Source organism: Suillus bovinus, assembly GCF_016758785.1.
Source record: "Suillus bovinus strain UH-Sbo-P2 chromosome Unknown EDB93scaffold_5, whole genome shotgun sequence".
NCBI lineage: Eukaryota > Fungi > Basidiomycota > Agaricomycetes > Boletales > Suillaceae > Suillus > Suillus bovinus.
Window position 1 is genome coordinate 201631 of NW_024542061.1, and position 27526 is coordinate 229156.

At 44.9% G+C, this 27526-nt stretch overlaps 9 protein-coding genes across 9 annotated transcripts; 4 read left to right on the forward strand and 5 right to left on the reverse strand.

The window, feature by feature from the left end:
• Positions 1–5141: 5141 nt before the first annotated feature.
• On the reverse strand, positions 5142–5872 carry EDB93DRAFT_1238041 (uncharacterized protein; the record flags this gene model as incomplete). The annotated part of the gene is made up of 4 exons (XM_041451503.1): positions 5142–5290; positions 5367–5474; positions 5566–5674; positions 5831–5872. 4 exons carry the CDS (start codon positions 5870–5872, stop codon positions 5142–5144), a joined length of 408 nt encoding a protein of 135 aa, XP_041311990.1.
• Positions 5873–7804: 1932 nt separating this feature from the next.
• EDB93DRAFT_1246107 (uncharacterized protein) lies at positions 7805–8692 on the forward strand (the record flags this gene model as incomplete). The annotated part of the gene is made up of 4 exons (XM_041452400.1): positions 7805–8018; positions 8077–8285; positions 8341–8511; positions 8564–8692. The coding sequence occupies 4 exons, from the start codon at positions 7805–7807 to the stop codon at positions 8690–8692; spliced, it is 723 nt and encodes a 240-aa protein (XP_041311991.1).
• Positions 8693–9102: 410 nt separating this feature from the next.
• EDB93DRAFT_1100469 (uncharacterized protein) lies at positions 9103–9640 on the forward strand (the record flags this gene model as incomplete). The annotated part of the gene is made up of 4 exons (XM_041447010.1): positions 9103–9141; positions 9168–9238; positions 9277–9376; positions 9443–9640. The coding sequence occupies 4 exons, from the start codon at positions 9103–9105 to the stop codon at positions 9638–9640; spliced, it is 408 nt and encodes a 135-aa protein (XP_041311992.1).
• A 416-nt stretch (positions 9641–10056) lies between these two features.
• EDB93DRAFT_1246108 (uncharacterized protein) lies at positions 10057–10785 on the reverse strand (the record flags this gene model as incomplete). The annotated part of the gene is made up of 3 exons (XM_041452401.1): positions 10057–10257; positions 10305–10601; positions 10648–10785. The coding sequence occupies 3 exons, from the start codon at positions 10783–10785 to the stop codon at positions 10057–10059; spliced, it is 636 nt and encodes a 211-aa protein (XP_041311993.1).
• A 1932-nt stretch (positions 10786–12717) lies between these two features.
• Positions 12718–13304, reverse strand: EDB93DRAFT_1077462 (uncharacterized protein; the record flags this gene model as incomplete). Its single annotated transcript, XM_041445317.1, has 2 exons — positions 12718–12975; positions 13026–13304. Coding segments are annotated over 2 exons (537 nt in total), but the record flags the coding sequence as incomplete, so codon positions are not given.
• Positions 13305–13762: 458 nt separating this feature from the next.
• Positions 13763–16129, reverse strand: EDB93DRAFT_1100472 (uncharacterized protein; the record flags this gene model as incomplete). The annotated part of the gene is made up of 8 exons (XM_041447011.1): positions 13763–13884; positions 13933–14277; positions 14580–14710; positions 14759–14881; positions 14933–14976; positions 15168–15830; positions 15880–16024; positions 16080–16129. The coding sequence occupies 8 exons, from the start codon at positions 16127–16129 to the stop codon at positions 13763–13765; spliced, it is 1623 nt and encodes a 540-aa protein (XP_041311995.1).
• A 539-nt stretch (positions 16130–16668) lies between these two features.
• On the forward strand, positions 16669–17091 carry EDB93DRAFT_1077224 (uncharacterized protein; the record flags this gene model as incomplete). Its single annotated transcript, XM_041445296.1, has 1 exon — positions 16669–17091. One exon carries the CDS (start codon positions 16669–16671, stop codon positions 17089–17091), a length of 423 nt encoding a protein of 140 aa, XP_041311996.1.
• A 1442-nt stretch (positions 17092–18533) lies between these two features.
• Positions 18534–20376, reverse strand: EDB93DRAFT_1246112 (uncharacterized protein; the record flags this gene model as incomplete). Its single annotated transcript, XM_041452402.1, has 9 exons — positions 18534–18778; positions 18827–18937; positions 18988–19143; positions 19507–19620; positions 19690–19785; positions 19843–19938; positions 19992–20087; positions 20148–20231; positions 20280–20376. The coding sequence occupies 9 exons, from the start codon at positions 20374–20376 to the stop codon at positions 18534–18536; spliced, it is 1095 nt and encodes a 364-aa protein (XP_041311997.1).
• Positions 20377–20622: 246 nt separating this feature from the next.
• EDB93DRAFT_1246113 (uncharacterized protein) lies at positions 20623–23144 on the forward strand (the record flags this gene model as incomplete). Its single annotated transcript, XM_041452403.1, has 9 exons — positions 20623–20761; positions 21054–21334; positions 21380–21499; positions 21552–21662; positions 21714–21836; positions 21871–22003; positions 22661–22695; positions 22746–22914; positions 22966–23144. 9 exons carry the CDS (start codon positions 20623–20625, stop codon positions 23142–23144), a joined length of 1290 nt encoding a protein of 429 aa, XP_041311998.1.
• Positions 23145–27526: the final 4382 nt, after the last annotated feature.

Here is a 27526-nt window from a genome sequence, read left to right on the forward strand (position 1 = left end):
AATTGAACTATGTTGAAGAGTGTCACTTTCTCCTATGAAGAGAGGTTGAAACCAAAGATCCACTGCATATAGCATCTTAGGGAGGGCCACTGCTAAATATAACTGTCACATGAGTGAGAGTGGAATTCCTATGGACAAAGAGGAGAGATGGTGCAGCTGGAGTACATAGGCAGTTCCTTTTGCCAGTGCATATGCTATGTGTTCCTGCCAGCACAATGCTTGATCTAATATGATGCCTAGGAACTGGTGCATAGTGGTTGGGGTGATTGTGGTACCACATTGTAGAAAGGTGATTCTGCTAGGCTCAGCAGAAATTGTACTACCTAGACAACAAATATTTGGGTAGATCTTAGCATGGCCTATGCTGCTATACTTGCAAGCAAGTGCATTCAATCCTAAAGGGATTGCTAATTGGTATTAGTAGTAAAAATGTGTCAGTAATGCAAATAACAAAATGTCCAATACTGTGAAACAATGTCCAAAGGTACTTATCCGATGTCCAAAGCCAAAGTGTGATGTCCAAGATTTTGGACTTTTGGACTTTACAATAATAGGTCAGAAACTTTACAATGAGTGTCAGATTGCAAGCAGTATGCGCAAGTATAATGAGGGACAGAGTATGATGGTGAACGAATGGTAATATTTCACAATGCAACTAAGAACTATGAGAATATTCTGGGTGATCCGCAGAGTCGAGAAATGGTTCCTAACTACTGGATGATAATTGCTATGGGTCACTACAGAGTATTTAAGTAAGTACGTAGAAATCCAGAATAATACAGGCGAAGATAGTAGCAATATATTTCGGGTCCGATGTCCTATGTAATAAGACATGAGGTGCTGCGGACATGTAATAACACGGTCCAAATGTCAGAAAATGTGCACAGAAATAACTCCACACCTAGTAAGGCTAGTTCAGAAGGACAGGACACAGGATGGACAAGTGCGTGCAAAGTGCGATTGGCCGATGCGATGTCTGAAGGTCTGATGTGGAGTGGCTCAGACATGTGCGGAAGTGTGTCGGACATGTGCGTGTATTTTCGGGTGTTGACATGGATATGAAAAATAGTGATTCTGAGCCCAGCACCGCGACCATCGTTACAATGTGTAACAAGAGGTGGCCTATCTTTAGTGGGATTCATCGAGAAATCTACTAGAGCAAATTTGGTGGTCTTGAACTTTGAGTTATAATATCTGGCCCAGTCAAAACCTCCCCCTGGTCATTCCAACATGTGTTTGAGGGTAGCATGTGTCTCATAAAAGAACTTTCCTATTGTAATGAAACCTGGGTCATCAACGAATGCTAATGTCTGCTCATGTTTGCCACATCCAGCTGCTATGTTGACAAGGTCAGAGTCATAGATGATGTAGAGGATCATAGATAGCAGATCTCCTTGCCCTATACCATTCATTATTGGGATCCAATTTGACAGATGGCTGTCAAATTTGAGCTGAGTATGATGGCCTGTTAACAAATGTTCGGTGAATCCTACCAATGACATTGGAATATGCCTGTCTCATATTATAAAGCAACCGGTTAGTCACTGCATTTGGGAATGCACTCTCAATGTCCAAAAATAATGCTGAGACTATTTTTCCTTGTCACCAAGCATCTTTGATAGTTGCCTCAAGGAGATGCAGTGAATTGGTGGTTGATCTACCTGGATGGCCTCCGAAGTGGGTGCTAGGGAGTAGGTCATGATGGTCGAGGAGATAGTTCAGTTGATCTGCAATGATTGCTGTCAGGAGCTTGCAGGTGGTGTTGAGGAGAGCGATCAGGCGATATGCCTTTGGAACTGTATAATCTGGTTTACCGGGTTTCCTCAGAACGACAGTGGTAAAGTCACACTGTCTTCTTAGATAGATGATCTATAGATGAACACCTACAAAATCAAATATCTCCATGGTCAGTGATTCAGACAAATACCAATGACTGATAACATGGTCGTTCGTGGGTGGCCTGTCAGTATATCCAAGCTATGGTCAGACAAAGGTACTTTACGGATCAGTATAGAAATACTAGTCAACTCAGCAATATGGTGTTGACTAAAAGAAACAGGAAACAGAAACAAAACTAAGACTAAGCACAATCACTGGTGCTAAACAGAAATGAGAACTAAGACTAGGCACAATCAATGATGCTATATTCTAAACTTACTATGAAAAGTCATACGAAGCTGTATTGGCTCCCACAGCGCAAACAGGTAGAATCAAAGGTCAAGACTTGTCAAAAGCTTCCATAGAACTCTTAGCCTAATATTGAACCTGCTGCCAAGGAACTCACAATGAGTATTAAACACAATCAGAAATGGACATCTTTGGATTTCAATACCAAGTTTCTTATTTAATAGCTAAAGCCTATCTGACAAATAACAATCCTGGCTCAGTATACTACTTAGATGTGTGAGGTCAAGTGAACAATAATCAACTCCTGAAGTCTCCCCACTAAACTACTCGGAGCCTTTAGCAGACATAGAGACAACACAAAGAATCAGAGATAAGGCTCAAATGTATTCACTACAATCAAGAGTACATTAGTAACAATGACAAGAAACAGGCACTCAGAATATATTTGCTAAAATATATAACATGTTAGTTACATGACAATAAATGAGCACTCAGACTGTTAGCTTTCAATGGGTAGAGAGAGTGAAACAGATTCCGAGCTAAAGAAATAGATAGAGTGAAACAGAACCCAGACTAGTGAAACAGAGATAAGGAAATAGATCCCAGACTAAAAGAAATAGATCCCAGACTAGAGTGAAATAAATCCCAATCCTAGAGAAACAGAAAGAGAGATAGAGACAGAGACAGACATGCAAACACACACAAACACTCAGAAAAACAAGAGACTTCTCAAAACAAATAAACCAGGCCTTGCAGGTTGTTAAGCACAGTGAGCTCAATGGCTCCTACTGTCTCATCAATGTACCTAACAATGTCGAACAACTCTTCGCTGTTGTTGCTGATGCTGATCACACACAAACCTCACTCACAATTTTATTAAGGTGATTCTGGGGAATCTGATTGATTGCATTTCAGGCCAGAACGGAGGTCCTTATATAGACAAATCTACGTGGCTATGCTAATTTACTCCCACATACCTAGGTATATTCAATTTTCATTTTCTCACATATCTAGATATACTGCATTATTTGTCATAGATCATAATACCCATGTGAATTGTACGTGGGTGAACATGATCTGTCAGGCTTAGTCATAGATCAGCTGACTGTGGTAAAAGAACATAGTTTACATAACATGTTGAAACTTGTTTGTATTTGGTGTTGTTTAGAGATGTAGCATATGACATAGAACAAAAACCAGGTAACACATGTATTTAAAGTCTCCTGGAAGTTCCTGCAAACAAACATATGCGGGAAATATTTTTCATGGATACTTCAGATGCATGAGAATCTGGCTGAGTCGTCTTTGAGCCAAATAACACAAAGTTCATTCCATGCAAAATTCCTGAAAAATATTCACTAGCACCGCTCGGTCATGCACTGGACCAGTTTGGTGCAGGTCAATGCCAGGGAGGGTAGTAGTTCTTGAGTGTGAATACCGCTCTGAAAAGATGAAGTAAGTATGGATTAAGTAACATTGCACAGTGAATGAAAACAATGTTGCAAATCCCGTCAGGGCCTGGGGCTTTGTATGGGCTTAACTTGGTAATGCTCCTCAATAGCTGAGATTTGGTGATGGGGGTGGGTGTTGGGACTGGGTCTGGATAGATGGTGTCCTCTGGTATGGATGAGGTGGTCGGGGGTGGCAGAAAGAAGGCTTAAGCCAGTACAGTGTAGAGACTCATGCCTCTCATGGTGCAATATTGCACTTTACACCCACACAGCACATAGCACGAACTTGCAGCATCACTTCCTAAGTTATCCTCAGCTATTCCCATATGAGGCACCACTTTCCCACACCACATGTTGCACGGCCTATAGTGCCAGCCACCCAGATGCATCCATCCACTGTCCACCAAGTTCCCTAGTGTGTATATTTCCATTCTAAACATATTTACACATTGTACCACCTTTATTTCGTCATGGACCCTTACTTACATATAGCTTTACATACTCGGTTCATTAGCGCTTCGGCTCAGCTTTGCTGACAGCGCTTAGGCACCATACTTAAGTGCCAGCAGTAGATATCTTTAGCAAGTTTCACTTTCCCAAGTTTTCTTTTCCCAGTAGTTGCAGTAGGAATTCATTTTCTGAGCATCGGAATAGCAACTCCCAATAAGCCTACATTGCGGTAGCTATTGGCACTCTATCTCTTGCATCACATTCTCTATCACTTCACTCTACGCTTACTTCCATTGCCTCATATCTCTATCATTGCTTAAACCACTGGCGCATCGAGCACGCTTCACTTTCCCATGCATGCACACCTCCAATGCATTTCCATGCGCATGTGTGCTTTCCCATGCTTCACATCGGCCAACTAGTTGCACCTTCCACGTGCATTTCAAGACCTTTGCTGCACTTGCTTCCCCTTTAGGATCAAACACACTTGTCTTGCCAAGTATAGCAGACTAGGCAGCGCATGACCTACAACATTTATATATCAGTAAGGAGCATTGTTTGCGCCTCGCTGAGTTGTACTTTCTATAGTGCCTCCATGGTTCCTTCATTGCTTTGATATGTTTTGCTTTGGTGATCAAAGAGCATAGACCATTTGGGCTTCCAAAAAGTTGAATTAGGAGTAGGTAGTGTTGTAGGGAATGTTGGCGAGGGAGTGAGAATGTAGGAACAACATTGAGTGTTTGAAAAATTTTCCGGTACCGATGAAATTGGTCGAGTGCCTCCTGGATTTGCTCGAGAGTCTTCTCCGTGATTATGCTACATTGGACAAGATAACAAAACTCGAGAAAGGCTCAAAATGTCTGGATCATATCTGCCAGGACATACCCCTCAATGGCGGGTATGTATACCTATAACAATATGTCAGTGAGACATTAGTAGTCTGATGCATGAAAAAATACCTTCATCAGGGCTTTTGAGTCATTGCCCATCCACTGTTTAAAGCCTTGTCCTTGTGGGAAGCGCCAAAGACCAGCAAAGGCTAGAACAGCTGTGATTCTAGACAAAACTAGTAGTTAGATAGCTGTACCTATGATTAAAATGAACCATTCACCTTCAATCAATGACATCCATGATGTGATCGGCATCCTTCTTTGAGTGTGTCTGGTATAGGTACTTCTCAATCCAATCCACCAGATGATCTTTGAATGTCCCTTTAATGAGCTGGTGAAGGATATTGGGGGAGATGAGTTCATGAATGTCGGCTCAAGTAAAATCATTGGTAAAGGGCTGATATAAAGTGTTAAGGTGTTGTGAAAACATTAGTGCAAAAGATAGGACTTATGATGAGTTCACCAACAATGCCATATTCACCCCATAAGGCATCCAGAGTACCCTCCTTGACAAGTGCATCCATATGATCATGACAGTGCCAACCAGCTGGCTCATCTAGATTGACACGTGAAGCCAAACATCTGTACAATAATTAGTTTAAGTAGTCGACTAAAAAGATGAACAAGTATGTACTTTGGGTATCAACCATGCACAATGCATGTCAATAAGACTTGCTCCTCGTAGTCAGCGATATATGGTCCCAGACTGTAGATAACACAGTGGAAATGACCATTGCTAAAATGTGCAACTTCATACTTGGTGATACCAGGACAAAGTGTTTCAAGAATCTTGGAGAGCAAGCAGTGAAACAATTGCTGGCGAAACTTTCTGAACCTCACATCACCAGTTGCATGCTCCTTCGTCACTATCTTGGATAAGCAAACAGCACATTTAAGAAAAACCAAACTTACTTTTGGGAATAGCAAGAAAGGCAATGATACTAACCACGTCATGATGAGCTTGTCTACTGTAGTCTTGTTGCTGCCTAAAATAACAGGTACAAATGTGGATCCGTGCGATTCTGGATCTTTTGAGATTATGTCCTGGTGCCAGACTCTTGTTAGATTCAAAGAAATGATCAAGAAATTGAAAGACTTACAGCCTGATCCCATGCCCAATGGACATAAAGTCCTTCCACTGATGCTCATCACCATTGGTTGAGAACTCCACATATTACAGTGACATATTTCCATATTATACGGGTCACCTGACCTACATAATATCCTGTATAAGATGGGCCAGCGGATGATGGGCCGATGTGATGTATATCCTTGATGTTGATGGATGGGCCAGGAGGTGTTACAATAACATTTACTCCTACTTTATTTTTCCTTTCCTGTAACCATGCCGCCGACTCTAGACCCTTCTAGACTCGGCTATTCTCTTATCAAGCGGGCTGTCCTGCACTTCTCTTCCTCTTGATTGTAACATAGATACTATCTTGCGCCGCATGGCGGTTTCACCTATCTTTGCTATCTTGATAGGTTGTACTCTTTTTCCTATCTTTGTTACTGTTCTTGTCGCGGCTGTGCCGCTCCCTTTTACCTATATAAACTCCATGTATCATAGCTGTATTCCTTAACTTAATCTACTGGGTTTTCCCCTTGAAACCTGATCTACAAGGTCTCCACCCTTGTAGCCTGAACTCTGATTCTAAGACAGTCACTCACTGTCTTAGCCTGAACTCTTGATTGTGGTAGAAGTGCTAAAACCACTCACCGCTGATCCTGCATAGAAGCTGCGGCTCGTGCAGTGAGAACCCTTGAACCAGAAACCCTTCTTGTACTAGAAGGGCTGACGAACTGTCGACTGAACGGTCTATCTTTGACCTTCGACAGCAGAACTATCCCAGTCGTAATAGGAGGGATATTATTTCCGATGGAGGCGGGTGGGTCCATGTGTGGAATATGTAGAGTAGATGAGTGGGCCGATGGACATGAATATTCTATAGACAGATGGGCTGAGGTAGTTGGATATTATGTAGATGGGTGTACCAAGGTAGGTGGGTATCAGATAGATGGGTATGCTGAGGGTACTTGTCATCACATACATGAGTGGGCCCAGATATATACTATATTAGACGGGTGGGCTGGCCGAGGGTACATTGTGTCATATACACAGGTGGGCCCAGATATATATTATCTTAGATGGGTGGGCCAGCCGAGGGTACATGTTATCACATACACAGGTGGGCCCAGATATATATTATCTTAGACAGGTGGGCCGAGTGTCAAGGTAGGTGGGTATCAGATAGATGGGTGGGCCGGCTGAGGGTACTTGTTATCACATACATGGGTGGGCCCAGGGATATATTATATTAGATGGGTGGGCTGAGGGCGGTATATAATATAGACAGGTGGGCACAGGTGAATGATAATTGTAAAACAATGCAGTACCGATTGCTGAGTAGCTAATTCGGGTGAAGCATAATGAGTTCCTGCAGCTGCAGGTTCATTACTGTTGCATTGCTGTATGAGAAGCAAGGTTCCGACTACCGAAATTCGAGTGAAGCATACCAAGTTCCGAGACCCGGGTGTCAATAAACAAATATCTGATATCCAGCACACTTCCAATGATCGGGTATTTCATTGAGCAACGGGTGGTAATATATCTTCGACAGCCAACATCATGGAAGGTTCTCTTATCAGAACCTCATGTTCACCACCTACCGAACACCAAATGCCAAGTTCCAACTACCGAAATTTGAGTGAAGTGCGCCAAGATCCGAGCCTTGGGAGTCGACAAACAAATATCTAATATCCAGCACACTTCCAATGATCTGGTATTTCGGCTCCCTTATCTGATCCTGACTATCTCCACCCCCTTTAACACCAACCTCTGGGCGTCCAGCATTCAGCTTCTGATTTCCCAAGATCGACTTCATCATGAATGGTTCTTCCACTTCTGCAATTGAAATAAGCCTCTGGTGCACTTGGGCCCTGACAGTCACTCACGAGGCATGTGAATATATTGCACAGAAATTCAATGCAGAGAAGACAGGAGGAGACCCAGTGATACCTTCTCCTAACCCAGACACTGATCTAGTGATGGCCTGTGATCGATTGGTAGATCGCCTCATAAAGGCATATAAAAATCCGAGTGGGTCTTCCTGCAGATTCGGAAAATTCATTTGATCATTCAAATTCCTTCATCACAGTTCAGATGAACATTGACATTGCAAGATATAGCAAATTGATCTCCCCGAAGAACACCGGGCACAATGAGGAGAAAGAGGAGAAGTTGCTTAAGAGATGTCCTCCCGGCCATGAGGGGACAAGGTTTGTGGACATATCTGCCACCATTCTAGATGTGTCCAGCACCATCATCACATGGTACCTCCCAGACACCCTGACAGCCGAAACACAGGTGTGTGATATACATTGTTACTCAATATATATTAAATACCAAATGGTAACCACAGAAGGAAATTTGGGCAGCCACCGACTTGCTGTCTCCGAGTCTGGAAAGAAGTGTGAAGGTCGATGGGAATTGGCGAACCAATCTGGAGTGGTTCAAACACCGCTCAGAAGATGTTGGCTTACCTGCCGGGTGCATCAATTCATCTCCGGCATGGTTTCAACAGGGGCATGAGGTAGGATTTGATAGGATGATGATTTCGGTAGTTGAGCTCACCAATCCCATAGAATCTAGCGGACCTGGAGGTATCTGCATCATTAAAGGGACCATTGTCCAAGGGAATCCTAAATGCCATTGCAAGGCCGGCAGCCATCACATCAGCGGCACTCAGGATCATGCATCTGGAGCAGTACTAGGCAGGGTTACAAACATTTTCAAGCCTCGGAGAAAAGGCAGAAAGCAAGGAACTGCCAAGAATGTCTGAGATCCTCCAGTACTGGGCATTTGTGTTTAACACGCTATCCGTCATTCTCAATCATCAAACCCCACATCATTGAGACCATTTATCAATTCCTGAATGCTTCAATATTCTCACCACTGTGGGGAATTATTCTAATGCTCGGATGAGCATGCCAAGCCTTCAGCTGGAGTTTGGGTACGATCCCGGGTGTATGATTGGATTTTCCAGAAGGATTGTTGGACATGGGGTTCATGAGGTGGAGGGGGATAGGGTTGGGTGGGCATGGTATATGAGGGACTCTGTTCATATTTATGCTGGGGTTCCCTCATGTGGATGGGCTAGGTTGGATTGACGAACCCTACCACCATGTGGAAGATGAAACAAGTAGAAAGTGTAATTATCCATGTCAGTACCTGCTTTCAACTACCAAGTATGAACCGTCTCTCTTGATGACACTCGAGCACCAACACATTCAGCACAAGGGAGTGGGGTTTCAGTTGTGGTGCGCAGTTACAAAAGGCCGGCCCTGGGTTGGAGTAGTGCAGAAGATATCATTGACCTTACCCTAGGCAATGCTAAGAAGAACGGTCTGTTGCAAAAGGAACCTACAAGTCAAAAGGGCACAGAGAAGCAAAGAAATGTAAGTATTAATGCTGCTGTACAAATTTGAAAATGGTACTGGGGCAAAGGCTATCATTGAATTTAGACTCAGATCCTATTGACAGTCATCAAGGCCAGGAGCTTGGTATCTGGGTCTCAGCACTCGGGTCTTGATATTTGGACCTCAGTAGTTAAATGCCGGGAGTCGGGAATCGGTAATGGAGATCCGGAACTCGGAGTTCGATATTTGGCAGTAAACATTCGGTACTCGACACTCGGTACCCGATGTTTCGGAACTCGGTAATCGGGACTCGATATTCGGAACTCGACACTTGATATTTGGAGTTCAGTAATCAGGTCTCAGCACTCAGGTCTCAATATTTGGACCTCGGTAGTTAAATTCTGGGAGTCGGGAATCGGTAATGGAGATCTGGAACTCGGAGTTCAATATTTGGCAGTCAGCATTTGGTACTTGACGCTCGGTACTCAACATTCAGAACTTGAAACTCGATATTCGGAGTTCGGTAATGGGGTCTCGGTAATTGGGACTCGATATCCGGACCTCGGTGGTCAGGACATGGTGATGAGCATCTGCACCGTTTATTTTGGGACTCGCCATATAACATCATGTTAGATATTGCAATGTTTACATGTGATTTTCAGTACTCATAAAACACATATGCAACTTGCACTTCAACATTTCCAACTGAGTGACTAGAGCTACTCTCCTCTGCCTCTCTTCAATCTGTCCAGAATGGCAGTGTAGATTTGTATCTCTGCCATCTTGTCACGGATGCCCTCACGTTGCTCCTCAAGTAATGTCAGGAGGTGTTCTCTAATCCACCTCAGTCCCATCAGTGATGGGACTGAGGTATGATCCACCTGCTCCAGAATTGTCAGACCATCATTCTCAATGCCATCCTAGAGCAGATCAGTCATGAATCAAGGAAATGGAATAAGAATCTTACTAGCCAATGCTGGTAGTGAAAGATACAGCAAGTCATCACCCGATCCCATTGCCATGGTTCATTCGGGATTGCAGTTTTTCCCATCCACCATGGGGTATCATAGCCAGATACGATCCAGGATGGATCTCCGGGATCTGCGACATCATGAAACACACAGATGTGATATGAAAAGATGTGATCCGGAACCGTGTTCCAGGTGTGACTGGGAATCAAATGAAGAATATGAGCAATAGGGCTGGGAACGACTGAAATGATGTTCCTGGCAGCTGAGTACTGGAGGATGGGCGTGACAAAAGTCTGTGGAAGATGTCAGCATTAACCACCAGTGTCATCAGGGTCTTACAGTGATCTCCCATTGCAGCCCAGCTTTGAAGTGCCTGATCTGAGCCAAAGGGGGAAGATTGTTGTTTGCAGCCTCTGCCTGATATTGGGAGATGGATACGCGGATGGCGATGACCTGCACCAAACTGGTCTGGTGCATGACTGTGCGGTGTTAGTGAATATTTTTCGGGAATTTTGCATGGAATGAATTTTGTGTTATTTGGCTCGAAGATGACTCAGCTAGATTCTCAGGTATCTGAAGCTTCCATGAAAAATACCGTCCGCATATGTTTGTTTGTGGGAACTTCCAGGAAACTTTAAATACACGTGTTACCCGGTTTTGCTTTATGACATATGCTATGTCTCTAAATAACACCAAATACAAACAAGTTTCAATATATTATGTAAACCATGTTTTCTTACCACAGTCAGCTGATCTATGACTAAGCCTGACAAATCATGTAGTATATCTAGGTACATGAGAAAACAAAAATTGAATATACCTAGGTACACGGGAGTAAATTAGCACAGCCACGTAGATTTGTCTATATAAGGACCTCCGTTTTGGCCTGAAATGCAATCAATCAGACTCCCAGAGTCACCCTTAATAAAATTGTGAGTGAGGTTTGTGTGTGATCAGCATCAGCAACAACCACTGAAGAGTTGTTCGACATTGTCAGGTGCATTGATGAGACAGTAGGAGCCATTGAGCTCACTGTGCTCAACAACCTGCAAGGCTTGGCTTATTTGTTTGGAGAAATCTCTTGTTTTTCTGAGTGTTTGTATGTCTCTGTTTCTATCTCTCTATCTCTGTTTCTCTAGGATTGGGATCTATTTCATTTTGATTGGGATCTATTTCTTTTTGTCTGGGATCTATTTCTTTTAGTTTGGGATCTATTTCCTTATCTCTGTTTCACTAGTCTGGGTTCTGTTTCACTCTATCTATTTCTTTAGCTTGGGATCTGTTTCACTCTATCTGTTTCACTCTCTCTACCCATTGAAAGCTAACAGTCTGAGTGCTCATTTATTATTGTGTCACTAACAGTGTTATAGATTTTAGCGAATATATACTGAGTGTTTGTTTCTTGCTGCTGATACTAACGTACTTTTGATTGTAGCGAATACATTCGAGCCTTATCTTTGGATTCTTCGTGTTGTCTCTATGTCTGCTAAAGGCTCAGAGTAGCTTAGTGGGGAGACTTCAGAAGTTGATTATTGTCCACTTGACCTCACACATCTGAGTAGTATACTGAGCCAGGATTGTTATTTGTCAGATAGGCTTTAGCTATTGAATAGGGGACTTGGTATTGAAATCCAAGGACGTCCATTTCTGATTCTGTTTAATACTCATCGTGAGTTCCTTGGCAGCAGATTCAATATTAGGCTAAGAGTTCTACAGAAGCTTTTGACAAGTCTTGACCTTTGATCCTACCTGTTTGCGCTGTGGGAGTGACCAATACATCTTCGCACGATTGTTTCATAGTAAGTTTAGAATATAGCACCATTGATTGTGCCTAGTCTTAGTTCTCATTTCTGTTTAGCACCAGTGATTGTGCTTAGTCTTGGTTATTTTTTTTCTGTTTCTATGTTTCTTTTAGTCAACACCATACCGCTGGGTTGACTAGTGTTTCTATACTGATATCGTAGAGTACCTTTGTTTGACCGTAGCTTGGATATACTGACAGGCCACCCACGAACGACCACGTTATCAGTCATTGGTATTTGTCTGAATCGCTGACCGTGGAGATATTTGATTTTGTAGGTGTTCATCTATAGATCATTATCTAAGAAGACAGCGATGCAGACATCAACATAGTAGCTGAAATGTCTGCAGGAGTGAGAGTGAGGGGCCGGTACTCATTGGGTGAATTCTGATTGTCAGAAGTGGATGCAGGAGAAGGATATAATTCAGGCATAGCTGATGCAGGAGTATCACACTGGCAATGACAATGACAGTTGGTTCAGATGTGAAGATATCATCCACTGATGGATGGATAAATTTTTCAAACTCCGACATGGGCTGACCTGGCCAATTCCTGGGACTAAATTTGTATATCGAAATGGTTGTTATATCCCATCGGCAATAAACCATTCATTCATCTTGGGAATCTATCAAAACGGTCTGCAGGTGTTGAAACGCTGCCTGGGTGTCCTGCACCAGCAATGAATACATTCGGGATTGCCTTCCAGAGTAGCATGCATGACCCGGAAGTCGTTTCGTGAATGATTCCTGCATCCGGTCGCCCCATTGGGTTGCTTTCCACAAGAAAAAGTTACATGTCCAATCCATCTCGAATTGGACCAACATCAGCTCTTCCTTCCATTGATCCCGTAGTGCCTTTGCCCAGAGCTAGTGAACTTGGTAAACTTCATATTCATCTGGTCAGCTCAATGTCGGACGTGTCGAGCATTAGGGAACTCACATTCCTCATTCCATGATTGATCCAGACCATGCATGTCGACCTCGACGGACCAGAACCACACAAGGGATTCATTTTGTTGACCACAGGCATTTGGATCACCCATGGCAGTGCTGACTTTGAGCTGCTCGCGAAGCAGGGGTTTGTACTTCTGAAGTTGGCCATGTGCCATGTCAAGTTTCATCATTTGTGTCCTGGTCTTGGTATATATACTCACATGCAGGGAGACAGCCTGCTGCACTGATGTCACCTGCGACCAGGCTCAAATTTTCAGGGCTTGAGATTTGGCTTGCCTGACCATCGTTCAGAATAGGACTGCCTTGTTGCACAAGTGAATGCAGAGGTTGTAAAGTGTATCATTTGCCTGCCCTTCGTGAAGGGACATCTTTAGCGGAATGAGATCCTCTGCCATCAAGCGTCTGCATCGATCTACCCCGAGGTTTGATGGCAATGGGATCACAATGAGCTCGGGCAAGTTCATCCATGTATCAGATGTCTCGGTAAATCTTCTGGGTCATCATCGAGATCATCTAGGATGTCTACATTCAAGTCGTCATGATCGTCATCTCCATCGAATCCCTCTCCGAGATGCATGACAGCAGAACATGTAAATCCATCTATCTGGCCTTGGAGACAATCTCATTGCCGGGCAAGGTCTAATCTCTGTGTCTCCATAGTTCGTTTTCCAATTCTTTGGACCTCAATGAGCAATGCAATTTAAGCCTCCTCGATTGTTAACCCCATAGATATCCATGTCGCCACAGATCTCCGAGATGGTGCTGCATTATGGGCATTACCCTGCTCTAGCAGTCTAAGTTCGATCTCCTTTTTGCTTGGTGCTGAGTGCGAAATTAAGTCGGACTTCTATGGAGACATGGTCAGCTTACCCTTCTTGATATTTATCTTGTAAACATCCATCGCCGCAGGATCATTTATTCTGCTGGATTGAGCGATCCTCTCCTTGGCCAACCATTCTGTCTTCAAATTAGCGGGTGCTGCTTCATCGAGTCTGTCGAAAGCCTTTTCACTTTCAGCAATGCAATTTTTTGCCTGCTTGTATTTACAGCAAAGGGTCCTTTTTATGCAGATCATCTTGCAGAAGTTGGAATCATTCATCTGAAAATCGAGACATTCCTGTCGATGAGGGGACGACATTCCCCGAGCAGTGGGGGAAATTAGGTTGAGATGTGCCCAGAGAGTCTCCATGATCTCTCCATCCATCCAGCCAATGCCTTCAATGAAATTCGATGCATATCGGACATAACAGCTGTCTTGATGTCCATGCATGTGCCACAAACCGATGCTGGGAATGATGGTCAATTCCGGTACCATTTCAAGAAATCAGCTTCGATCCACCCGAACCCGAAGGTGCTTGTTGTATTGACAGTTGATGTCATAAAAGGTGACAGCCCTGGTAATGCCTTCCATGTTGTGCTGGGCAGCCTTGCAAAGGGCGTAGTCCATGTTCATTTGTCTGCAAATGATGCATGATCAACTCCTGAATGTAGAACTTCATGTTCAGCTTGCCTTTCACCTTTCTGAAAATCGACCATCGCATGAGGGACAAAGCAGCCGTGGTGGGCACAAGCAACTCCCCCGATACCCATCGACTCCAGCTTGTGCCGAGCCGCATTTGCTTGATTTACCGCCCGGTGATTGTTGCAGCTAGATTTTTCCAAAGTGTCAGCAGCCTCCACAAGATGCGCTTTATACCTGTCATTTCCCACCATGAACCCCAGCCCATCTGCAAGCCATACTTCATCAAATGGCTTGATGGGATGCAAGTGTTCAGCTTTGAAATTACCGTCCATCACAAATGACCAGGTATATTTCCAGCTTGGAGTTCTTATCATCACTTAGGTCACTTAAGTATGAAACTAGACTCACTCATCAAGTGTTTCATTCCCTGACAAGGATATGTTGATCCCAGGCTGAGGACATGTTGGGCAAAACAATGCGAGATCTCCAGCATTCAGGGCATTGGAATGATGACCGAAGCCATGTCATTTCATGGTCTTCAACTGCCTCCACTGTCGAGCAACTCTCATGAGCTCTCTGTATCGGTCCTTGCCAAGTGCCTTGTCAATATAATGTCCTTTAGATGAAGGAGATATATAATTACCAGAACAAGGTGAGGAAACATGCTGGAGGTCATTCGCCGGAGCTTGCTGTAATAGTTCATTGTGGAGGTGCCACATTCTAGGTTGTCCAATAGAAAATTGTCAAGCACTCTGAAGGTGAACACAGTCTTCGGTTTGTTGAATGATGCAGGAAAAAATCCATGTCGAAACATTTGAATGTCCGGACTCATGGTGTTTGGACAATTGCAGCATCGAACCTCGAGGCGATGAACTCCGGACTTGTTGACGATGACCATGGTGTTTTCCTTAGGCCAGAACTCTGGTCCCGACATGGATGGTAGATCTTCAGGCTCAAGCTGGTCCTCAGGTCTGTCTCCTTCGAACAAATCCCACCTATTTGTGAGTGCAGGACATTCTTTGCCATCATGACCAAGGTGTATGACGAGTCCGACATGAGCGAGACAACTTTGCTCAAAGAACTGACCATTCCATTGACTGATCCAGTGGAAAGGATTGCGACAATGTTGACTCCTGCAACATCCCGTGCAATAGAGTGGCTCCCCAAGACAATCTTGACATTTGTAGACCCCATCCTGGTCACAGACGACACATCTCCTATCTTCTGGAGGAGCTTCTTGATCCAGGAGGTGATGCAGATATGATTCCTGCCTTGGGAGCCATTGCCTCAGGTAGTCATTCTGGCTCTGCATTTGTTATACTTAGCAATGTTTGAACGACACTCCAATGGTTTACATTCACTTGCCATTGTTTTGGAAGCTGCAAAGGCTCGAATGAGCCTTGGTCTTGCTCATAAGTATTATCAGGACAGTCTTCCCAAGTAGGTGGTGCAGGAACAGGCTGAAGTGTTGGTGATTCCGGGGGAGAGTTAGGCATGGACCTGTAGGCATGTCGTCTTGCACTTGCAAGCGGGACCTTGACCCAAGTTTTCCTACCTTTTCTGCCCCTTGCTTCTACCCTGTGGGATTTTTGCAGCGGGGTGCATAGACCTATCTTCATCTTATTTTTGAATGTTGCAAGAACAGCATTAGCTCAGGAAGGTCGCACGAATTGTTATTCCAATGCTATGTTTGTGCAGTATTGGTTGTTCATTACAAATTTATTTCCATTAATGGCATCATGTCTGATATGGGTTGATTAACCAACTGTTAGGCTTTGGTCAAAGTTGAACTTCGAACCAATATTAATTATGCCTTGCTTACCCTCAGCACATTCACCAATCAGAGTCACCATGGCAAGATCAGGTCATTCCACTCGCTTGTCTCCTGGAAGACATAGGGCACGTCAACCCCAGACACAGAAGCTCACAGAAACCGAAATTTCTGAGCTGAAGAACTACCTTCCTGAGTGGACTTCTGCGAAAAGGAGCGAGAAGCAGGCAGTTTTCACTGCAATTGCCAGGGCTGCCAGGTTGTTTGCGCCAAAGGTGGACCAAGGACAATGGAAAAAGAGGAAGCAGGTGATACATCCTTGTTGCGATGCGAAACAAAAATTTTAATGTCTTACACTTCCTTCAATGCTCAGATGTACAAGACTTGGTTGTTCAACAACAAGAAAAAGAAGGAAAGGAAGGACATGATAAAGTATGGGAGGAAATGGACGCCTAGGATGGTGATCTACCAGGAGAATCGGGAAGAGGTGCTGAAGAGGATCGAGGATGAGTCCGGGGCAAAGCCAGGAGATCCTGGTATGTTCAAGCATTATCAGGCAGCTGTGAAGAGAGTCATGGCTGAATTGTCTGACAACAAGTTGGAGAAGGCAAAAGAAACTGCCAAAGAATGGTCCAACAACTGTCCTCCTCCCGAGATACAAGCACAGGTTGCCCATAAGAAGGGACCTGCATATATGGAGCACTTTTTGAAGGAGATGTGGAGGCAATGCAGGATGAGAGTGTTTGTGTTGTCAGCTTGGAAGAATGAACAGGGCGAGGTGCTGTTCAGGATGTGAGTGAATTTTACCTGTCATCGCAGATCTTTCAACCCAATATATTTCATGCAGGCACAATGATAACAAGGCATTAGGAGATGGGGACAGCTTCATGAAGACAAAGGACTGGGAGGACATTGAGCTGGTGTGGCAGGAGTATGCGCAGGAACAGTTCGGTGAGTGTTTAAACTGTTGATACCCAGAGGGGTGTGTTGATGGTCTCTGTGATAGGTGCTGGAGCACGGGAAGGTGGCCGACAGATGAAGGGAGGTCGCAAGAAAATTTGAAAACAAGCCTTCGAGCTCGACACTGACAAGGATGGGATGCTGTTGCTTCTGGACATCACCGAAACAAAACTCGAGGAGAAGAAGGCCATAGTCAGGGCTTTTCTCACATCGCACTATCATGAGTCAATCCTTGCTACATCCAGGACATTGTTGAATGCATCAACATAGGGATTTGTTTGGGGATCAACAAGGCAGTAGTGCCATGGAGCAGCCATCCTTCAATGCCAGGATGAATTTGTGTCACGAAGATATCTTCCAGCGGATGTCGACTTGAAGGAGCCTTCCAAGTTGCAAAATTGGGACACAACGGCCCTCCTCAATTTCTGGTATGCTCGGCAGGAGAAAGGCGAAGGATCAACATTCATGTTCAAAGCGTGGAAGAACAAAGATGGCGACATGGTAGCATCGGTCATATCAGGCAGGTCACCTTCCCATCGGATGGGTAAAGTCAAAAACATGCAAAGGGTAATCATCCGAAGCCCTAGGGATTCATCCTCCGAACCTGACAGTGATTTCAGGAATGACACTCATCATTCAGATGATGATGATGATGATGATGATAATGACTCGGCTGATGGTAGATCACCGAAAAAGAGAACCAGAACCGGAGAAGGTCCTTCATCATCACATGCAGAGACAGCAATCCCACCGTCAATTCCGAAGCCTCGCCCCGTCAAGCCGGTGAAACGTGGTGCACTGCTGACATCGCAAATGGGCAACCTCCTGGCAGGGTTAACCAATGGCAACACTGGTGAGTTTGACGATGATGTTGCAATGGAAGGGAGGAAAACATCGCCAGCTCTGAAAAGGATGCAGGGGAAAGAAAGCGGTGATTGAGCCATTGGCGAGGACCACCCGGAGTAAGTCAATGCCAAAGCCATTAGACAGTACTCCTCGGGTGACAAGAGCAAGGGGAAGGAAGTGGATGGACTTATCCCACACTGTCTCCCCTTATGTACATATCCATGTCATGCAATGGGAAGTAGGTTATTGATGTGCCGGACTCGAAACATGGACCCGGTGATCGATACTTGGGCCTTGGTAGTCCTCGGATAGTGAATAAATCGGAAATGGGAGTTCAATACATCCATAATTAAGTAGTTTACATGACGTGAGTGGGTTCATAAAAATTCGGAAGTTCACAGATAATTTGTCTACTAACAGAAATTGTGTAATTTACATTTGAATTTGATCTTCAAACCTAAGAATGAGGGAATCTAATACCTTGAGCATTTCGGAAGTCAAACATTCAGCTCTTTGCAGCTTCTGGAGGTCTTCATCAGCTCTTCTGAGTTTGTCAGATGTTTTTGCCCAGGCAGTTCGGAATGGTCTCTCAGCCTCGAGTAGTTGTTGGATGGATGGGTTGGGAATATGTCCGTGTCGCTGTTTGTAATCCTGGACCCCATCTTGAATGGATTGAACTAAGAAACAAATTAGCAGAAAGATAAATGATTATATCAGATACTCACTGCCTGTGTGATTGTAAGACTCAAATGGTCGGAGATCCCGGACCATGGCAAGCAATTCTTCATATGTGACATCCGGGTGTGGCAAATCATGTTCGGGAGATTTTGCAATTGCTTGGGAGATGAATTAAGTAAGAAAACCTGGATGGTAGGGAGAAACCTACATGCCCTAGATACTACCGGCGCACCTGAGACCTCACTATCCGAATCAGCACACTCCTGCTTCACCTCGCAGTCGATCAGATCATCTTCAGGCCCTAAGTACATGTCTGGGTGAATGGGGAAACCTGGTTGATCAGGTTGGGCCAGAAGAGATTTATCTGTAATGGTTTAGTGAACAGAAATGGTGAGATGTTTTGATTGACAGATGTCACAACCCAATAATGAATAAACACTAGGGCAGAGACTAGGACTCAAACGAAGGTTATCACAACAAGAAGATAATGAGCAAGGACGTCTTGGATTGCTACAGTGTAGATACAAGAGGTTTGAACTAAGGAACTATTGACCAAGACGTGCTACCTATATACAACTATTGAAACTGATATTGAAACTGAGATACAACTACTAGCCAATCATAAAAAGGAAAAGGGAATTGTACCATAGAACATTGTAGAATATTAGAGAAGCATCACATGACCATATCTTATCTTATCTTATTGTATCTAATCTAATCTATTCACAATCAAAGAACTTGTCTTCTTCATCAGTCACATCGAAGACACGTGTCGTAGGCGCTAAAGGTATTTCGGGAATGATAGACACTTTCAGGGTAGGGTTAGGGTTTGACTTAGGCGCTGTGTATTGACATTTAGGAAGATTCAAGAAAGAATAATGGTTTGTTAAAGGTACTCATGACAACAGACCAAGGAATTCTGGCATCAAATCTTCATCAGGCCCGAGGTACAGGTCTGGGTGGATGGGTACATCCGGGTGATAAGTTGGGCCTGGAGGTGATGGATCTGTCAGGTTTTAGTAACCAGGGATGGCCGGACTTTTCATTTAATTGATGAACATACCCGGGATCTCAGTCATAATATCTTCATCAGGCCTGAGGTAGAGATCCGGGTGGATGGCTAGACCCAGCATATCAGGTTGGGCCGGAAGTGACTGATCTGCAAGATTTTTGTGTCAACATGCATTGTTAGATGATTTAAATAATACTCACCATGCATCCCAGCCATCAGGTCATCCTCAGGCCCAATGTATAGGTCCGGGTGAACCGGGAGGCCTGGTTGATCACATTGAGCCGGACGTGAATGATCTGTGAGATTTGAGTGACCATGGATGATTAGATTGTCATCATATCAATTGATAAACTCACCGGAAATTGGAGAAAAGACCTCCGGACCATTGGATGACACAGAACATGATTCTGGGTCATCAGCCGGCCCAAAATATAATTGATCTGAGGATGTCCAGTAAATTGATAAGGTATGATGGATGTTGAACATACCTGTTGACATCCGGGACACGGTTGATTCATCCACATCCATTGAGTTATATCCAGTGACCGGAGGGTCATTGAATCTAACTGTAGCAGGGGAGTTCATGTTCTGTGAGGAACTGATCAACTGATTCACTGATTATTGATAACTTCGAAGTTGAACACAAGGCGCCAGCAATTGCCGAGAGTTGAACCACGACCAAACAAGGACAAACAATCAATGAAATTTTACATTGTTAATCACTGATCTTGTTTTTACTGAAACATCATCCTTGTGATAACTGATTTCAACCTGAATACAACTTGATTTCTACCTGATCTCAACACTTTCAACACTTTCAATTTAAATATCATGTCTACCTCAGTTGACACCTCTTTGACCGGCATCAAGGAAATCACTGCCAAGATCATGGCCATCATCACCGGCACTCGGCAGCTTCCTCCGGGCCACAGCCACTTTTCTCTGACAACCCAGGTCAGTACACTCTGTGGTATGTAGCATTGTCATATTTTCTCCCCTTCATGTTTTTCATCATCCGGGTAGGCTGATGTGGTCCTGGCACTATGGGAGTGGTCCCTACCTTCCGGGTCTCATGTGTTCGTGCTCGAGGGAGTTAATTCAGTGTTCGGGGCATGACTCCTCAGGTCTGGCCCAACTGGCACAGCATCGGGTATGACGATACCCATTTGTTGACGCACCCCTGGTGCAGCAAGGTTCTTGCCTGGGAGGAGTTAGGTGATCACACCTTTGATCTCCCGGTCATGTGGCCGGTCCTTCAATAGGTCCAATTCCTGTGGATCTTCCACCCTCACCTGTCATTGCCGGGCCTTCTACCAACCCTGCCTCCGAGTCCCGGGAGAAGGGAAAAGGTAAGGCAGTTGTCCAGGACCCTGGAACTGGAAGTGGAAGGGAGTCGGAAGAGGAAGTCTCCAATGATTCCAGCACTTCCCTCCCAACCCCCGAAGTCCACTATGAAGACTCGGAAGCGGGCAAAGACCAGCTGGCCTTGCCAAATTCAAGGTGTTTGTTGAGTCGGAAGACTGAGGAGGACTCCGTCACTCAGGTATGTCCTCTGGTTCATTGTCTCATTGTCTTACTCATTTTGTAGCTGATTTCGCATGGAGTGCCAGAGGTCGTCCTCCCCTGGCTCTCCCCAGATGTTGCAAGGACGTCTGGATCACCTCGGTCACCCCAGAGCCTGAAGAAGAAACCCTTCGGGCCTGCTATGGTAAGTCGCACTTTTACATCTGGCACTTGGGTGAGTCCTTACAATGTGCCAGGCAATTGCCAGCAAACATCCGGAGGTCATTGAGCCCCCTCAGGCAACTCCCGAACCTCTGGTAGAGGCGCCCCCAGTCACCGATGCAGGTGATATACTCATTCCTGGACCCGTAAGTACACTATTGAGACTTGGTGTGTCTATGAACTGACAGATCGCACAGAACAACCCTTGCCAGGCTTGCCACAAGATGGAATGGCCCTGTGCAACTCGGTTTGACAAGAGGACCGGCGCCCTGTGCATGTCCTGCATCTACTGCACCACCAAGAAGATCAAGTGCATCTCCGTGAGGATGGAAACCCTGCTGAAACACGTTCAAGGTCAATCCATCACCCAGACCACCAGGAGGACCAGATCCAGGACCCCTTCCAAAGCTCCCTCCAAAGCTCCAGCTGCCTCGCAATCCACCGGCCAGACGTGGTGTAGCAATGGTTGCGTTGGGCTTGAAACCACGTATTTTCATACTCACCTCAACACCCTGAAACATATGCGCACATGTCCGAGCCACTCTGTATTGGATCCGGTGCATCGGACCTTCGGACATCGCATTGGCCGATCGCACTTCGTGCGCACTTGTCCATCCCATGTCCTGTCCATCCGAACTAGCCTCACTAGGTGCGTAGTTATTTTCATGCATGTTTTCTGACATTCAGACCTGCGTTATTACATGTCCACAGCACCTCGTGTCTTATTACATAGGACATCGGACCCGAAATATATCGCTACTATCTTCGCCTGTAGTTTTCCGAATTTCTACGTACTTACTTAAATACTCTGTAGTGACCCATAGCAATCATCATCCAGTAGTTAGGAGCTGTTTCCCGACTCTGCAGATTACCCAGAATATTCTCGTAGTTCTTAGTTGCATTGCAAAATATTACCATTCGTTCACCATCATACTCTGTCACTCGTTATACTCGCGCACACCGCTCGCAATCCAACACTCGTTATAAAGTTTCTGACCTATTATCATGAAGTCCGAAAGTCCGAAATCTCGGACATCGCACTTTGGCTTCGGACATTGGATAAGTACCTTCGGACATCATTTCGCAGCTTCGGACATTTTGTTATTTGCATTACTGAGGCATTTTTACTACTAATACCAATTAGCAATCCCTTTAGGATCGAACGCACTTGCTCTGCAAGTATAGCAGCATAGGTCGTGCTAAGATCTACCTAAATATTTGTTGTCTAGGTAGTACGATTTCTGCTGAGCCCAGCGGGAATCAACTCTTTACAGTGGAGTCAATCTCGGGTCTCTTCCGTCACTCCTGGTCCATCTGGTGCCCAAACACCAAAGGCACAAACACACGGTTGCAGCAAGACTGTCACTGCTGCCAAGGAACCTACACCTGCACCAGCTCGTAAGTCACCCAAATTTTCTATGTCCATCTGACATAATGTTCCACCTGTAGCAGTCCCATCTTCGACTTCCAGAGTTCCTTGTTCGGCACTCGATGTGCCAATGCCGGATTTGCATGCCATGGCAATGGCGATTCGGGAGGGTGCAGCTCAAATCACCGCTCTCGAGGAGCGTGTTGTTGAGCAGGATGCTAAGATTGACACCCTGCAACGCCTTCATGAAGGCCTTTGATGCAAAATCATCCTCCGGCACCCAACATTTCCACTTCCGGACGCCCAAGGTGATGCAACATCATTTTTGCTTCATCAACCTGTCCCTCCGGCGATGTCAAACCCTGCATCCGCACTTCCTCCTCTCATTGACCTGTCTATAGAAGGGATGGAGCCAAACCCCCCCAACCTCCAGGATGAGTCTGCCATTGATGGACTCATATTTGAGCTCAACCAAATTCATCCTGAGGTTTCACAGACACCCGGCGAAATTGTGAAACCAGATGATCTGGGCAATCTTTTCCCAGAGTATGATTCAGTTGAAGAGATGGATGTTCAAGTGAAGGGTGAACCTTCTGGTGAGGATGTTGACATGACTACATAATTAAATAGTCATAGATATATATGCAATGTTTTCAATCAATGTTACCTTTGTTATCAGTGACTTATCAATTCACCAAGTGCCGAGACCCGAGGCCTGAAACCTGCAACTCGAAATGAGTGGAAGACTAAATGTTGCAAAATTGTTAACATGAAAGTGTTACTCCCAGAACACCGAAATCCGAAACTCAATGGTTAAATCACTGAGTACCGAGTACTGAGTGCCGAGTGCTGAGTGCCGATGCCCGAAACCCGAGGCTCAAAACACAACACTGGACACAATACACCATATGGTATTTCTTACAAATTTCATGGAGGTCCCATCGCAAAGCCACGAAACTTATCAGTGACTTATTGATTCACTGAGTGCTGAGACCCGAGACCCGAGACCTGAATGCTGAGTGCTGAGGCTCAAAATACAAAACACGAAATGAGTGGAAACCCACATTTCGCAAAATTGTTAACATGGAAATATTAGATTGTCTTCAACAGTTTGCCGGAAGTCATTTTCCAATCCCCGAGCCCGAAACCCAGAAAACCTGTAATGAGTTCTACGGGTTTTCCGGGTTTTGGGTTTTGGGCTCAGGGATTGGAAAATGACTTCCAGCAAACTGTTGAAGACAATCTGACATTTCCATGTTAACAATTTTGCGAAATGTGGGTTTCCACTCATTTCGTGTTTTGGATTTCGAGCCTCGGCACTCAGCATTTGGTTCTCAGGTCTTGGCACTCGGTGAATCAATAAGTCACTGATAAGTTTCATGGCTTTGTGATGGGACCTCTGTGAAATTTGTAAGAAATACCATATGGTGTATTGTGTCCAGTGTTGTGTTTTGAGCCTCGGATTTCGGGCATCGGCACTCGGCACTCAGTACTCGGTACTCAGTGATTCAACCATTTAGTTTCGGATTTCGGTGTTTTGGGAGTAACACTTTCATGTCAACAATTTTGCAACATTTAGTCTTCCACTTGTTTCAAGTTGCAGGTTTCAGGCCTTGGGTCTCAGCAATCGGTGAATCAATAAGTCAATGCTGAATTCCAGGGTTTTAGGATCGGCACGCGGTGAATTTTGTAAGAAATTCCATATTGTGTATCGCTTCCAGCCTCGGGTTTCGTGGCTCGGGTTTCAGGCTTCGGCACTTGGCACTAGGTGATTCAATCAGTCAGTGGTAATACTTTCGGTTTTGTGGTTCAGCTCTCGGCACTCAGTGATATGTCTCAGGACATCGATATTTCACACATTCCTGCAAGTATCTAGTTTCCAGTCTGGAGCTTCCAGTCATCAGGCATCCGGAATTCGAGACAGTGATTTCTTGTTGAAAAATGGATGTTGTACCATGGGATTCAATTTTCAGGTGTTGGGACTCGGTGATCCATGCATGTCAGACAAGTGCTTTATATATCTATATAGTAAACCAATACCTTGGCCTATACATCTACACAATATCTCCCTACCTCGGCCCACCCATTTATGTAATATATTACCTCGTCGGCCCACCAGTCTATATCATAAATAATTTCCTGCACTCTCGGCCCACCCATCGATATAATAAATGTTTTACTGCTTGTTCGGCCCACCCATCTGTACAATTCACAATGACCTCGGCCCACCTGTCTACAAAATTATTCCTGTACGTCGGCCCACCTGGCTATACAATGTACCTTTACATTGGCCCACCCATCTACAAAATGATTCCTATACATCGGCCCACCCATCTATATAATAATGATTGCCTCTCATCTCCCTTCAGCCTAGCTGTCTATAATATACATGTCCATCCTACTGTACATATTCCCCTGATGGGCCCACCCATCTCCATCAGTAAAAATATTCATCCCGGCCCATCCAACATCATCGAGCATATATATAACATTGGCATAGATGGGCCCACCCATCTTCATCAGAAATAATATTCCCCCCAGCCCATCTGTCAACATCAGGGATATACATCACATCGGCCCATAGTCTGCTGGGCCATCTTATACGGGATATTATGTAGGTCGGGTGACCCGTATAATACAGAATTTGTCACTGAAGGGGCTCTAGTTGTATATAGGTAGCACATCTTGGTTGATAGTTCCTTAGTTCAAACCTCTTGTATCTACATCATTGTAGCAATCCAAGATGTCCTTGCTCAATCCTTTTGTTGTGATAACCTTAGTCCGAGTCCTAGTCTCTGCCCAGCGTTAATTCGTTATTGGGTTGTGACACAATGGCACCATACAGCGTGTCATTTTCCCTGTCAATATTGTCAATGTCCATTGGGCCATCGTTAGCATTGATGCTAGCACACAGATGATCTTGTACGGTGACTCACTTGGATGGTCCATGCCTAGTTCATATGTTGATGTTATCTGCCGCTGGTTGAAAAACCATGGATTCGCACCATTTGACAAAGGATCCTTGTCTCATGGGGAGCAGACAGACTCCTTTTCATGTGCAATCGCAGCTCTCAATACCATCAAGCACACTGTCTTCAACCACCACCCGCTGTTTACCGATGACTTGAAATATTGTCTTCGCGTGGAGGAGTTTTTGTTACGACTTGGATGGTATCTGTTGGCGACGCTCAAACAGAGCTTGTGTCGTCAACGGTCTGTGGACGTCCTTGGGCTAGCCCAAGGTTAGGGGTCGTACTTGGCGTGTCTTTGGCAAGTACGATTTAACGCCTATGTCCAAATCGGGTAGCTTATGTCATGCGGGTGCGAGACAATAAGCTATATCGGCCTAGGCTTACGACACCCGAAGGTTAATCGTAAGGATCGTCGTTAATTAGAAGGACAGAAGTCCGACTAGTTAACAGGGGCTTTGCTCATCGACGAAGTCGATGAGTAAAGGTCGAGACTATAGGCTTATCCGCGAAGAGCAGATAAGAAGATAGAATATAGACTGCTGGCGAGGCAGAAGGATCACTCTGGTGAGAGTAGGAGGTCAAGAACCAAGTAGATTCAAGTTAGGGAATATGGTACATGGTAGCGAGTTTATATAGAGGACAGGAGACGTATTAGTGGGTGATAACTCGTACTACCAGGAGAGGCAATCGGTAAAGGGTATGACTATAACTGGAAGGCACGTTCGGTCGAGGTAGAACATGCTAGATAAGAAAGTGAGTCAATAATCGAAATAAGAAGTGAAACACACAGAGGCACGATCGTGCAGCTGCGGATCTAAGTATAAGTCGCATGTGCGACTGCGCACCGAGTCAGAGATCAAGAAAGGGAATAAGGCAAAGGGGATGCGTCGTGCATCGTGTCATAGGTTACCGTCCGGACGGTAAGGGCAAGGGGGACTGTCCACAGGATCAGTCAGGTGGTGAAATGGAGCATGGGTATGCTTCGTCAGCGAAAGGGTCCGGCCAGATGTACTGGCTCTGCTGAAGCGACAGGTAGAGGGCGAAAGGGAATGTGAGGATGACAAGGATGACAAGGGTAAGGTCGGGGTAAGGGTATGACGCGAGGGCTGATACGAGGAGTATTAGGAGAAAAATAGTAGGGGCCCAAGCATCTAGATGTTCTTGTAACAGTTTTTGATGTTGACAAAGAGCCACTTCGAGGTTCATTTTTACTGTGTTTTTACCACTCAAAAAACTCATTTCCTCATAACAGTCTGAGGAGTTACTTTCTGAGTCTTCAGAGAGCTCTTTCGCAGATGACACTAGTGATTTCAGCATCAAATTTTCATCATGTCCTCCATCATATCCCAGTCTGGTACCAGCAACAAGCCCCTCCCCTCCGCCGACAACATCTAGCTCAGAACGTGTTTCCTTGAATCTCAGGGTTCGCAAAGAGGACAAATCTGTTAGTACTTTCCAACTACGATGTGCGAGGAGCATCTCAAATCGGCATGGACTCCTTTCTCTTGGGAGCTAGAGAGTTGTGAGCGGGATGCCCATAGGGTTTGTGTTGAAGGAGTAGAAAGAGATATACGCCGATGTGAGGGAAATAGGGAATGGAAACAAATCCAACGTGCCCATGAAAAGGCTGCGAAGAAGGCCACTACAAATCACACATCCAACATCGCTC